General features: G+C 36.3%; 1 protein-coding gene across 6 annotated transcripts in view; it reads right to left on the bottom strand.

Annotated features, from left to right (window-relative positions):
• Positions 1-12,466, bottom strand: part of VPS50 (VPS50 subunit of EARP/GARPII complex) — a 143,183-nt gene that overhangs the window by 33,479 nt on the left and 97,238 nt on the right. For all 6 annotated transcript variants that reach the window (XM_045494784.1, XM_045494782.1, XM_045494779.1 and 3 more), the window contains 3 exons: positions 9,801-9,977; positions 5,890-6,008; positions 3,412-3,518 (listed from right to left, as the gene is read on the bottom strand). In XM_045494784.1, the coding sequence (XP_045350740.1) occupies positions 3,412-3,518; positions 5,890-6,008; positions 9,801-9,977 (403 nt within the window). The remainder of the gene's footprint in view (positions 1-3,411; positions 3,519-5,889; positions 6,009-9,800; positions 9,978-12,466) is intronic.

Here is a 12,466-nt window from a genome sequence, read left to right as displayed (position 1 = left end):
CTGAGATAACTTTATTCTGGTTTCATGTTAAGTCTGGATACATGACGTGCTGGTGTGTTATGATTTTCAGCTGCTAAAGTAATGTAATAAATAATTTTATCCTAAGGTCTGTAGTTTTGATAAGCATGGATTTTGGCAACCTGACTTCTGCCCCTCTCAAACCTATCATACCTGCTCAAGTGAGAGCTGCCTCCAGGAGAAGAAAATCTTGAATAGGAAGCCTATCTCAGTGATGAGACACATTCCTTAAAATTTCTCTACCTCTGCAAGAAATTGTCAGGTTGACAGAATTTTCTCTTTACTCAAGCAAGCATTCTGATTAGTTCTCTGCACTTGTGAAAGGCTCCCTGGGCTTTTCTAACAGATTTAGGTACCACCTAGGGCTGGGAAACCCCATTAACACTTTTTTGTTTAATCTCTCCTAATTACCTGCCAAATAAATACTACTTGAAAAGGACATTTTGAATATGCCTTTAATGTTCTAAAATGTGCCTCCCAACTATTGAATAATTAGTTCCTTCATCTTCCCAGGCACCCAAAATTAATCAACCTTATTTACACAACTGTACTTCTGGCTTTGTAAGTAGAGACATTACCTTTGCGGGTTTATTATCTTCAAGCACCTCTATAGCATTTACTCGTTGGAGACCCCTTAGTGAGTGGTTCTCTTAAAGTTGTATTTTATGAATATGTACAAACTGAAGATAAAGACATCCCAGGGAGAGAAAGCGGTAGGGATAAAAATCTACGGGAGGGAATAATGGAAGCACCTAATCCCAGCCCTAAATGGGAAGATGTGAGAGTTAAAATAGCATACTAGGAACTGTTTACTAATTGAAATTCTAGTAAAAGATCTGGCGGTGGTGAAGGCTGAAATTACAATCGTCAGATTCTCTTCACTGAGTAAGGTTTTATTCAGGACTGTCTGCTTTATAGGGTTGACATACCAAAAGCCCATTAGAACACAACTTTTCCCCCATTTCTTAAATCCACGATTAGAAAACAATGTCCACTATGTCAATCAGTAATCCTTCTATAAGAATTTGTTGTTACTGACTTCTGAATTTAGCACCAATAGCACATTTCTATCCATTTCTTACATAATGAGAATAGCAGAATGCAGTTTTTTCATTTCCTTATATCTGCTAAGAAGTGAAGATTTGCATCTGTTGTCTGCATTTAACTGAATGAAACATGATTTGCCCCCCTCCTCAATTTTGTTTTAGCCTTATATTTGATTTAGTTCTACTAAATATATGTCTTTTAGAGTAAAAGTAGTTGATAACCTCTAGTTCTTTTTGAACTAGGTGAGGTTAAAAATATAAACTATCACTAAATGGGATTGATTGTATTATTTTCCCCATTTATCCCAACCCACTCCCCTTCCCTGTAAGAAGATTATGCATCCTCCTCTACTGTAGGAGAGTATTCATACTCTAAAGAGTATGAATCTTAACCTGAATACAAATCTTAACCTGTAGTGCCTTACTGGGCACAAGTGTACCTCTCTCTCCAATAGTCAAGCCTGACTTACCATGGCCAGTGACATATGTCACAGGAAGTCAGTGTGCCACATCAGGGTGGAAGCCTTAAGGGTCATAACATGGACTGACTCCTGCTCTTTTCCCCAAATTGGTACTATTCTTTCAGCGTGAATCTCAGAATGGCACATGAAACAGATCGAAGGTGATCAGGAGCCAATACACATCATGTAAACTTTTGTGGCTGAAAGCCACTGATGTGTTAGGGTGATTTGTTCCTTCAACACAACCAGGCAAAAGATGACTTCATTAAACTACATCTCTCAAGCAGTGTGTTCAGACACCAGAAACTACAGTGAGTCCAGAAAGCTGAGGAGGATGACAAGGATTTTGGAATATTTGTCAGTGGGAACCACATAAGGGAAATGAGCACACTGACCCTAAAGAAAGAACTGGTGGAGCATACAGAAAGGAAGGACAGTATAACTACCACCCAGACCTGAAAAGTGATCACAGGGAAGAATAGGAGAAAAAAGTATAGACTTACTCTTTTTACTTTTAAAGGCATAACTAAGACCAACAGATAAAATTACAGAGAAAAAGAAAATGATTTATCACAAGGAAGAGATTTCTACCAATTAAATCAGTCTAATAGTTGAATGAGTAGCCTTGCAAAATAAGACGTACAGTCACTCACTGTGAGACATGAAACAAAAGCTAGGTGACCACCACAAATTAGGGGCATTAAAGAAAGAAATCCTAGTTTTATAGGAATTTATACCAGATGACCTCTCAGAACTCTTCCAGTTCTGGTTCTATAAATTCTAGACAGGAACTCATAATGCTATGTTCAGTTAGCTCTCTTGGATAAAGAAGAAAGGCTAATTTCCCTGGCAATAATCAGCCAAAAAACACTTTAGAATCTGGTCATTTTTTGGTGTGTCATAAAAATATACAAATTTTTCTTTTCCTCTCAATTCATTATTACTTTTCCACTATTTTTCCTAAAGGAAATGGGACTTCTAAGAAACATTTTGTCTACTTTGCCCTATTCATTAATGAAATTTAGAAATTATCTTCAAGAATACAGACCATTTTATCAGAGTCAAGAGTAATCAAACTAGGCAGCAGGATATTATCATCTCCATATAGAATACAGAGGTTTTTTGTTGTTGTTGTTGTTGTTGTTCTAGAACACCATTAAAATTCCTGACTGGTATAGATGACTTAATTAATTTGAGAAGACATCTCTATAACTTATATGCCAAATGTACAGACTTACTTGTGAGACATAAAGGTTAGGATGGCATATAAAATGTTGAAATGTTGAATGTTAAAAATTCCACATCATCTTCAAACCTAAATATTTTAAATGTAAAATGGGTACTATCATCATCCTACACACACCTCTAATTCACATAGAGAATTTTTCATTACATGCCAAATAACTGGAATATTTTAGAAAAAGTAGAAGACACAAATACCAAGTAGTTAACTGAAAAAGAAAAACTGACATTAATATTAGTATTATACTATTTGAAACAATTATGATGAGAAAGCATTGACCTCTAACAGTCTTAAAACCTTCCTTGGGGCGCCTGGGTGGCGCAGTCGGTTAAGCGTCCGACTTCAGCCAGGTCACGATCTCGCGGTCCGTGAGTTCGAGCCCCGCGTCAGGCTCTAGGGCTGATGGCTCAGAGCCTGGAGCCTGTTTCAGATTCTGTGTCTCCCTCTCTCTCTGCCCCTCCCCCATTCATGCTCTGTCTCTCTCTGTCCCAAAAATAAATAAACGTTGAAAAAAAACATTAAAAAAAAAAAAAAAAAAAAACCTTCCTTGTGGTAAGCATTGGAGTGTACAATGAAAACCCCAATAAAAGTAACAAAAGTAGACTAATTTAACAATTTTTTTTTAAAAGGTGTAGCTACTTACCAACAAGTCTTATTACATTCAGTGTTGTATTTGTTAAGATGGGTGCATTCACTTTATTTAGACTGTAATCTGATTTCTTCCTGCTTTTTAAAGTTTCCCTAGAAACGCTTAATATGGAAAAACAAAACAGAGTTGCAATTAGGGTTGTCAACTAGTAAATCAGTAAGTTATTGAGATTAGGATCTATCCTCCATTCCTAATTAGTTATGAAAAATGTTACCATGTATCAGGTAGGGATATAAAGATTATCTCCTGTCCTTACAAAGTTTACAGTCTACAGGAGAAGAGTAATTCATAAACAGAGAACTAAAGTACTATACTCTATTTCTTTGATTCAAAGACATTAATTAACAACTTAAAAAAAAGCTATGTTACTTTAAAAAATAGATGTTTCAGGGAAATTCTGTATCAAATGTACCAAACATCCTGATTTCAGACTTATAAATATAAAAACATAGAATCTAAAGCTAATATCTAAAACATAAGGTATAATGACAGAGTCTGCGGTTAGGTATGACACTAGGTTCAAAGAAAAAGTAGAACTTATGTGATAAGTACAGAAAAAAAGGGGGGACACAGAGGTAAAAGAAGAGAGTGTGCTCAGAGAAGCATAGAGTTCGCAATGCCAGCATGGAGAATGCGTGGGCTGAGGGAAAAGTGGTAAGAAGAAAGGTAAAGGCCAGGTCACTGAAGGCAATCACATCTAAAGAGTATGAATCTTAACCTGAATACAAATCTTAAGCAGAAAAATGACATGATCAAATTTTTAGATTAAGAAAAAAAAATCTAGGGGCGCCTGGGTGGCGCAGTTGGTTGGGCATCCGACTTCAGCCAGGTCACGATCTCGCGGTCCGTGAGTTCGAGCCCCGTGTCAGGCTCTGGGCTGATGGCTCAGAGCCTGGAGCCTGTTTCCAATTCTGTGTCTCCCTCTCTCTCTGCCCCTCCCCCGTTCATGCTCTGTCTCTCTCTGTCCCAAAAATAAATAAACGTTGAAAAAAAAAATTAAAAAAAAAAAAAAAAAAAAAGAAAAAAAAATCTACATTTGTATCCAAGAATGGATTAGGAGGGGGTAAAACTAGACACAGGTAGCCAAGGTAAGGGGCTGATCCAATGATCTGGCACAGAGATGATTTTTGCATGAATTTCGATGATATCAGTGAAATACAAGACATTTTGATAAATTCTAGAGACACTTTGAGGTTGGAATTGATAGTAATTGATCGAATGCAGGTTGTAGTTCACATTATTCATACTTCTTAGTTGTAAGTTAGGTGGGTAACTGCATAACCCTACAAAAAAATGCAAGTATATACACACATATACTGGCAGACACTATCTTACATGTTCATTTCAATTAGAGCTTTCCTTTTAGCCAAAATATACCCGAAATATCCAGTGAAGAAGTCCAACAACACAGTTCTACTTGGTTCATAACAGATCATAGATGGGAGATATTTAAACATCATATATATGTGAAAAAAAATGGAAACAATTTTTAACATTAAAATATCCATTACCACACAAGTAGATCATTTTTGAGGAGAGAAATTATATTGATTAGGGTTTCAAATTAAATAGGTACTAACTAGGTACTTTGGGGGTAAAAAGTAGGGCAGAATGTACTTAAGTCTATCATTAAGAATAAAGTATATTTGCAGTCACTAAATGTCTGATGCTCAGTCATGAAATTAACTCACTCACATCTAAGAATCAGCCCATTTAAGTGGGAGAAGTTGACAAAAAATTCTTATGTAATTATCATAGTTTTTGAACAGGACAGTTTATCATAGAAACAAAACAATGAAGGAACCTTAACAGAAGGCCCAAATATATTTGTAAATGTAATTGACATCGGAAAAATGAGTGGAGACTCTCTGCATTTACTAGATTGAGGCAGAAACTCCACATACAGAACAAATGACTACTTTCCTCCTTGAGTTTTTTTTTCCTTTTTTTTAATGTTTATTTATTTTTGAGAGAGAGAGAGAGAGAGAGAGAGAGCACGCGCGCGCGAGCGAGCATGAGCGGGGGAGGGGCAGAGAGAGAGGGAGACACAGAATCTGAAGCAGGCTCCAAGCTCTGAGCTGTCAGCACAGAGCCCAATGTGGGGCTCAAACTTACAAACCACGGCATCATGACCTGAGCCAAAGTCAGATGCTTAACCGACTGAGCTACCCAGGTGCCCTTCCTCCTTGAGGTATTTTTTAACTTATGTGAAGCAGGAACTGCCTCCAAAGACAGCTCTGATTTTATAAATCAAAAGTTTGTTTTTCTGCAAAAACCACTGCTCTCTAAATTAAGAGCCCTTTGATTATGCCCAATATAAAAAAATAAAAACTATTTTTTTAACCTTGCAGGAATCATTTAAAAACATATCAACTTGTCACATGACATCATAACCTACAGAGATATTTAATTTTTGTTTTTTGTTTTTTCTTAACCACAACATAGAAAAGCATACAATCTAAGAACAATTACCTTTTCACAGGTGCATCACCTGTCTGTTCATCCACATAATCTCGTTTTAGCTCCTCAGGAACATCACTGTCACTGTCATACTCCTGATAGGCACTTTTTTCTTGTTCATCAGATTCATACTGAAGAAAACACAGTATATTCAACAATGGGTATGAACAGCCAACCTTTCTTGGAATCTTTCAACACAACAAAAGTATCCAATTTTTAAGAAGTAGTTTATGGAAGAAAGTTCTTAGTAATTCATTTTTAATTTTGCCATCAAGAATCATAGTAATCATTTCCATTTTCTCCATCATCTACCTTAACCAGCTCAAAAGAAAAAAAGGAAAATAAGATACAAACATTATACCTACAAAAGTTTCTAAATGTCTCCTAAAAAATCAAATCTTGGGGCGCCTGGGTGGCGCAGTCGGTTAAGCGTCCGACTTCAGCCAGGTCACGATCTCGCGGTCCGTGAGTTCGAGCCCCGCGTCGGGCTCTGGGCGATGGCTCAGAGCCTGGAGCCTGTTTCCAATTCTGTGTCTCCCTCTCTCTCTGCCCCTCCCCCGTTCATGCTCTCTCTCTGTCCCAAAAATAAATAAACGTTGAAAAAAAAAATTAAAAAATCAAATCTCCACATAAAGAAAACAAACAAACAAAAACAAGAATCCTGATAGCTCTCAGGAGAGGAAAAGAGTGTACATTTGACTAAAAACAAAAAATCTCGTCTCTTCCTCCAAGTCGTTTCATGATACTTCCATTTTGCTAATTCATTATAAAGAGGTTGAGTGTACAATTCTGGCACTCTGGAAGTGTTAATTCAGTGTAATAAACTCTTACAACACACATGCTAACGTTCTAATTTATTATGAGGAGATTTAATTCCAAGGGTGGCTTAGAAAATTATGCTTAGCACCATGGGACTAATGAGAGCAAGGGCAAAAATGGTGGATTTCCTCTTGAGAGGAAGGGTGCCTATCTAACCTTTTCATCATCTTTATGGCACCATGGCCCAGTGCCAGCATGGGAGAGGACAGTGGAGTCCAGAGTCAGGAAAGAAAGCAGTTGCAGCAATAGCATTATCACTTAATATTTTAAGTTAGTATGATTAAATAATGGCTAACATTTCTTCAGTGTTAAGTGCTAAGTGTTTTCATGAATTTTCTCACTGAATCTTCAAACCAATTCTATGACAAAGTTTTATCCCCATATTCCAGTTGAGGAGACCAGTATAAAGACAACATGGAAAGAAATTGGTCCCCTAATTCAACACATTTTTTTGAAAGTCTAAAGCAGTGGGACAGGCCATAGTAAGATCTCGACCTTAACTCTCAAGAACTTATGTGGTACCTAGAAAGATTAGATCACATGTTAATAACAACAAACAAGAATTCTATAGGCATTCTTACCCACTTGTATACAATGTGATCATGATAACATTCAGAAAGGTAATTCACACACACCAGGACATTCTGGTTATAACAACAGAGCTTCATGATTCCACAGTACAAGAGATCCTCATTATTTTTTTTTTTCAACGTTTATTTATTTTTGGGACAGAGAGAGACAGAGCATGAACGGGGGAGGGGCAGAGAGAGAGGGAGACACAGAATCGGAAACAGGCTCCAGGCTCTGAGCCATCAGCCCAGAGCCCGACGCGGGGCTCGAACTCACGGACCGCGAGATCGTGACCTGGCTGAAGTCGGCCGCTTAACCGACTACACCACCCAGGCGCCCCAAGAGAGATCCTCATTTTTAAGGATTCTGTGTTTGCAAACTTCCCTACTTGCTAAACTTTATTTGTAACCCCAACATTCACGACACCTTCACTGTCAACCATGGATATGCATAGAGTATGCAGAAACTTTTGAGTTACCCAAAATGCACATTCCTAGCTGAAGGCAAACAAGGTAACGCTCTACCTTTTTGCCTCATTTATCTTTCTTTTTTTTAGAAATTGTATTTATTTTATTTTAAAATTTATTTAAAAAAATTTTTAATGTTTATTTTTGAGACAGAGTGTGAGCAGGGGAGGGGCAGAGAGAGAGGCAGACAGAACTCAAAGCAGGCTCCAGGCTCTGAGCTGTCAGCACAGAGCCAGACACAGGGCTCGAACTTATGAACCGCGAGATCATGAGCTGAGCCGAAGTCAGACACTCAACCGATTGAGCCATCTAGGCGTCCCTTTAAATTTACTTGAGAGACAGAGAGAGAGAGAGCACGAGCAGGGGAGAGGGACCAGAGGGGGAGGGAGGGAGGGAGGGAGAGAGAGAGAGCGAGAGAGAGAGAGAGAGAGAGAGAATTCTAAGCAGGCTCCATGCTCAGCATGGCGCCCAATGTGGGGCTCAATCCCATGACTCTGGGATCATGGCTTGAGACGAAATCAGGAGTCAGATGATCAACCAACTGAGCCACCCAGGCATCCCTTCATCTCTCTTACTTAAACAATGTCCATTTCACTGTCTATTTAGTGCCACATCTAAAAAATATCTGTGCTTTTTGCTGGTGATTTCACTGTTTAGAATGGCTCCTAAGTATAGGACAAAAGTTTTGTCTAGTGCTCCTGAGCACAAGACTGTAGTATATCTTATAGTAAAAATACATGTGTTAGATAAGCTTCGTTCAGGCAGGAATTATGGTGCTGCTGGCTGTGAGTTCAACGTTAATAGACCAACACCTTATATTAACTTAGATGTCTTTAAGCAAAAACATACATAAAACAAGGTTATACATTGATCGGTTGATGAAAATGTGACCAAAGTCTCACAGGAACTGAATCCCGTATTTCACCTAGGAACAATGGTTCTGTATTTACTAATTCAGCGTTCAGAGGGACTTTATAGAACACAATTGACACGAATAATGAGAATCAAGTGCTATGCGAGATTCAATTAGCAAATCATCAGTACAGGTGGATATATTATTTCAAAATGTTGAAAAGACTTTTAATTCCTCTCAGTTTAGTCTGCTTTATAGAGGCAAAGTGTCACCCAGAATCACTAAATTACAACTGTAAGTACAGCTTCCTATGAAATAATTTCTACTTTATGATAAAACATAACAAATGGTATACTTTCATGGCAATGTTTTTTTAAATTATATCTTCACTAAACAAAAAATAAAAATGCCAAAACTAAAAACACACACAATTTCAACAGATTTTTGTCAAATCTGAACAGTTTCACTTCGGCTTCATTAAATCTAAAATAAAAATCATACAGGGTCCGTCTGGAAGTGACGAAGATCAGATGAACCCATCCAAATTAAAAACTGTATAGACACAGGTTACTGTGAAGTAAGCATTCCCTCACTGTAAATATAGGGAAACGGAGGATCACAAAGTTAAAATAAGTTGCCAAGGAACACTAATAAATAACAAAGGTGATATTCATTCCAACTGCCTTCAAATCCTTTCCATTAACTCACACAAACTCTGGTTTATATTATGTTTTTTGAGCTGTTCAAAGTGTGAAAACATTGTACTTCTAAACATCCCGGCCAGGTAACCAAGCAAGACATTACTCTCTCAAATAAAGGAACATGGACAAAATGATTCAGGTGCCCAAGAGAGAGGATGAGAAGTACAGATGATCTATTCCCTCATCCATCTCTCCAACAAATCACATAAATATGCAGTGAAGAAACTACCCCTACCTGATTCAGTAATCTAGTAAGAACATACAGAAATCTAATAAGAGCACAAAATAAACATAAAGGCAAAATGTATTCTTCAAAAGGACATTTTCAACAGAGCATACTATAAAGCCATTACTGTACAAGTGTTATCGCAGGTATATAAGCATATAGGTAGGAAGATGGGTGGTGGATGGATAAATGGGTCTAGCCAATCACCTTGCTCCTTGGGTAGAGAACACTTTTCAATAAGAAAATCTCACTTACATTCCACAATAGGTTTTAAAAACACTACATACCCCATTAGAAGCCAGGACATCTTCTGTTTCTTCATCTTTATGGTTGGCCTGAATTTCAAATGGATTCCCATCACTACAGTACTGCTCAAACAAGGTCACTGTTTTTGAAGAAGTTGAGGCTGGCTGCTTACTAGGTGAAACTGATGGGGAACGAGACTGTTCCATGAATTTAAATTCCTAGACATTAAAAAAAAATGAGTCAGATATCTTTTAGCAACAACAATAAAATTCAAGTACATAATATATTCCATCAATGTACATGCAGAGTTAGAGAAAAAAAAATTAAACCTGATTCTTCAGGTTATTCACTTTTTAATCTTCAAAGTTGTCTGAAAACACAAACTTGAAAATATATGCTCAAAGTTTTCCCTAAAGACAACTCAGTTGCTGATATCACTTTAAGAAGCATTACCTAAATCAAGCTACTTTTGGCTTACTTTATGGAACTGCACAGAAAGTTTTCGAAAACAACTTGAATTTGAATAATTCTAAAAAATTTCACATAGCAGCAAAGACCTAGCAGAATATGGTTTTAATCAATAAAAAGGCCACAATAAAAATTGTTAGGTCAGACACCTTGTATACTTATATGTTTACACCATTTAAGATATTCTACAAAAATACATCAAAATCTTTCTTTGTTATATTGCAGTGAAGAACTTAAAAACTTTCATTCTATAAACTTGCATTTATTTTTCTTCATATATCTAGAAGCAGATAACACAAACACACATACTGAGGTCAAATGATAACATCTTCTAGACCTAAAGCTTGCCATTAATCAATTATATTCCATTAACTTCTTACATATGTTGGGAATGTCACCTGGATTCTCTGTGCCTCAATTTCCTCACCTATAAAATGAGAGAGTCAATCTACAGTAAGAGAACCACAATGCTAATGCTAAAGAGTTGTAGCACCCAGCACAAATCATGCATTTCTCATAAGAGGAAACTGAAGTAGTCCAGAGGGATTCAGTGCTGAGTTCAAGATCACATTGCTTATTGGTGGAAAAGATGGAATGATCTTTAAAGTTTATTTGAATTCCAAAACTCTTGATTTGATGATTTTTCACAAAAATTTGGTAATTTTGCAATTTGGTAATGTTTTTAATCTTTTTAATATTAATACTAAATTTCACATTTTTCATATTCAAAGATAATATTCTTAAAAGTTACATAGGCTTGTTAAATTTCAAATGACATGGTTATTTTCTTTTTAAATTGCAACTACACATTAAATCAAAATCGTAATAATGCTTAAAAACAATGCCATTATTTTTATCATTCTAAACAAGGGAAGACGCTAAATTAATGAGATGATTTTTAAAACCAAATCTATAGTACATGTGTCAAGTGAACACGATCTCAGTTGTGAATAGTTTTTAAAGTGACTACTTTTTAAAATAGTTGTTAGAACCCTTAACATGACCTCTACTCTCTTTTTTTTTTTAAGATTTTAAGTATTAATCTCCACACCCAACATGGGATTTGAACCCACAACCCTGAAATCAAGAGTTGCATACTTCACCAACTGAGCCAGCCAGACACCCCTAGAACTACTGTCTTAAGAAAACTTTAAGTGCATAATAACAGTACTTTTAACTATAGGCAAAATCTTGTACAGTAGATCTTTATCCACCTTGCAAAACTGAAAATTCAAGGTAACTACTTTAAAGGAGATAATGTTCAATTGGATAGAAATATTTCAAATGTATCTTGTAAAAAAATTGTTTTATATTTACACCAAGTACATGTGCTCATATACACAAACATAATTTGATAGTTAAATACAAATTCAAACAAAATTATTTAAATAGGGATTCTAAAATCAATGCTAGAATTCTAAATAATGTTAAGGAATCATATTAAGATTTCTAAAATTATGTTAAAATCAATGTTAATTTTGCTGTCTTTCAAGCATTTATTAATCAACACATTTCACTGTATTTAATATTTCCACACTAGGAAGGCAATATGATAGAACTGAATAAGAAGTTAGCTCTTAAAAAACCATAAAGACTATCCTTATATAAAACTTTTAATCGTGTATTCTTTACATTTATCCAGAATACAAAAGTTGCTTGTAGAATGCCATTCCTTCCAAGGGCAAAAGCTAAACATACTGGATCTTTAATGCAGGGATCTAAGTTTATATATTGTGTTTTGACATTGGTATTTGTAGATCATCATCTATCACACAAGGAGTATTTATCTACAAGTGTGTTTCAACCAAGGCTTAGAAAACAACTCAATTAATATTTTCATAGATCATATATTCTATAAAGATGCAAGGAATAAATTAACTAATAAAAATTAATTAAGAGTATTTTTTATAAGTACCTCTTTTATTCCCGAGGAACTGTCTCACTACAAGGCACATTTACAAGTTGCAACATAAATTAAGAATCTATTAGTCCCTTTAAGAAACGACAAACAAGGGTGCTTGGGTGGGTCAGTAGGTTGAGCGTCCAACTCTTGATTTTGGCTCAGGTCATGATCCCAGCATCATGAGATCGAGCCCCATGTCAGTCTCTGCACTGGTGGAGCCTGTTTGGGATTCTCTCTCCCTCCCTCTTTCTCTCTTTCTCTTTAATCCTCTCCCCCATCTGCATACTCTCTGAGCTCTCTGTCTAAAATAAAATTTTAAAATTAAAAAAAAAGAAA

This window comes from Leopardus geoffroyi, chromosome A2 (genome assembly GCF_018350155.1).
Source record: "Leopardus geoffroyi isolate Oge1 chromosome A2, O.geoffroyi_Oge1_pat1.0, whole genome shotgun sequence".
In the NCBI taxonomy this organism is placed as follows: Eukaryota; Metazoa; Chordata; class Mammalia; order Carnivora; family Felidae; genus Leopardus; species Leopardus geoffroyi.
Note: the sequence above shows the minus strand (reverse complement) of the source record. Positions and strands in the feature narration are given on the sequence as shown.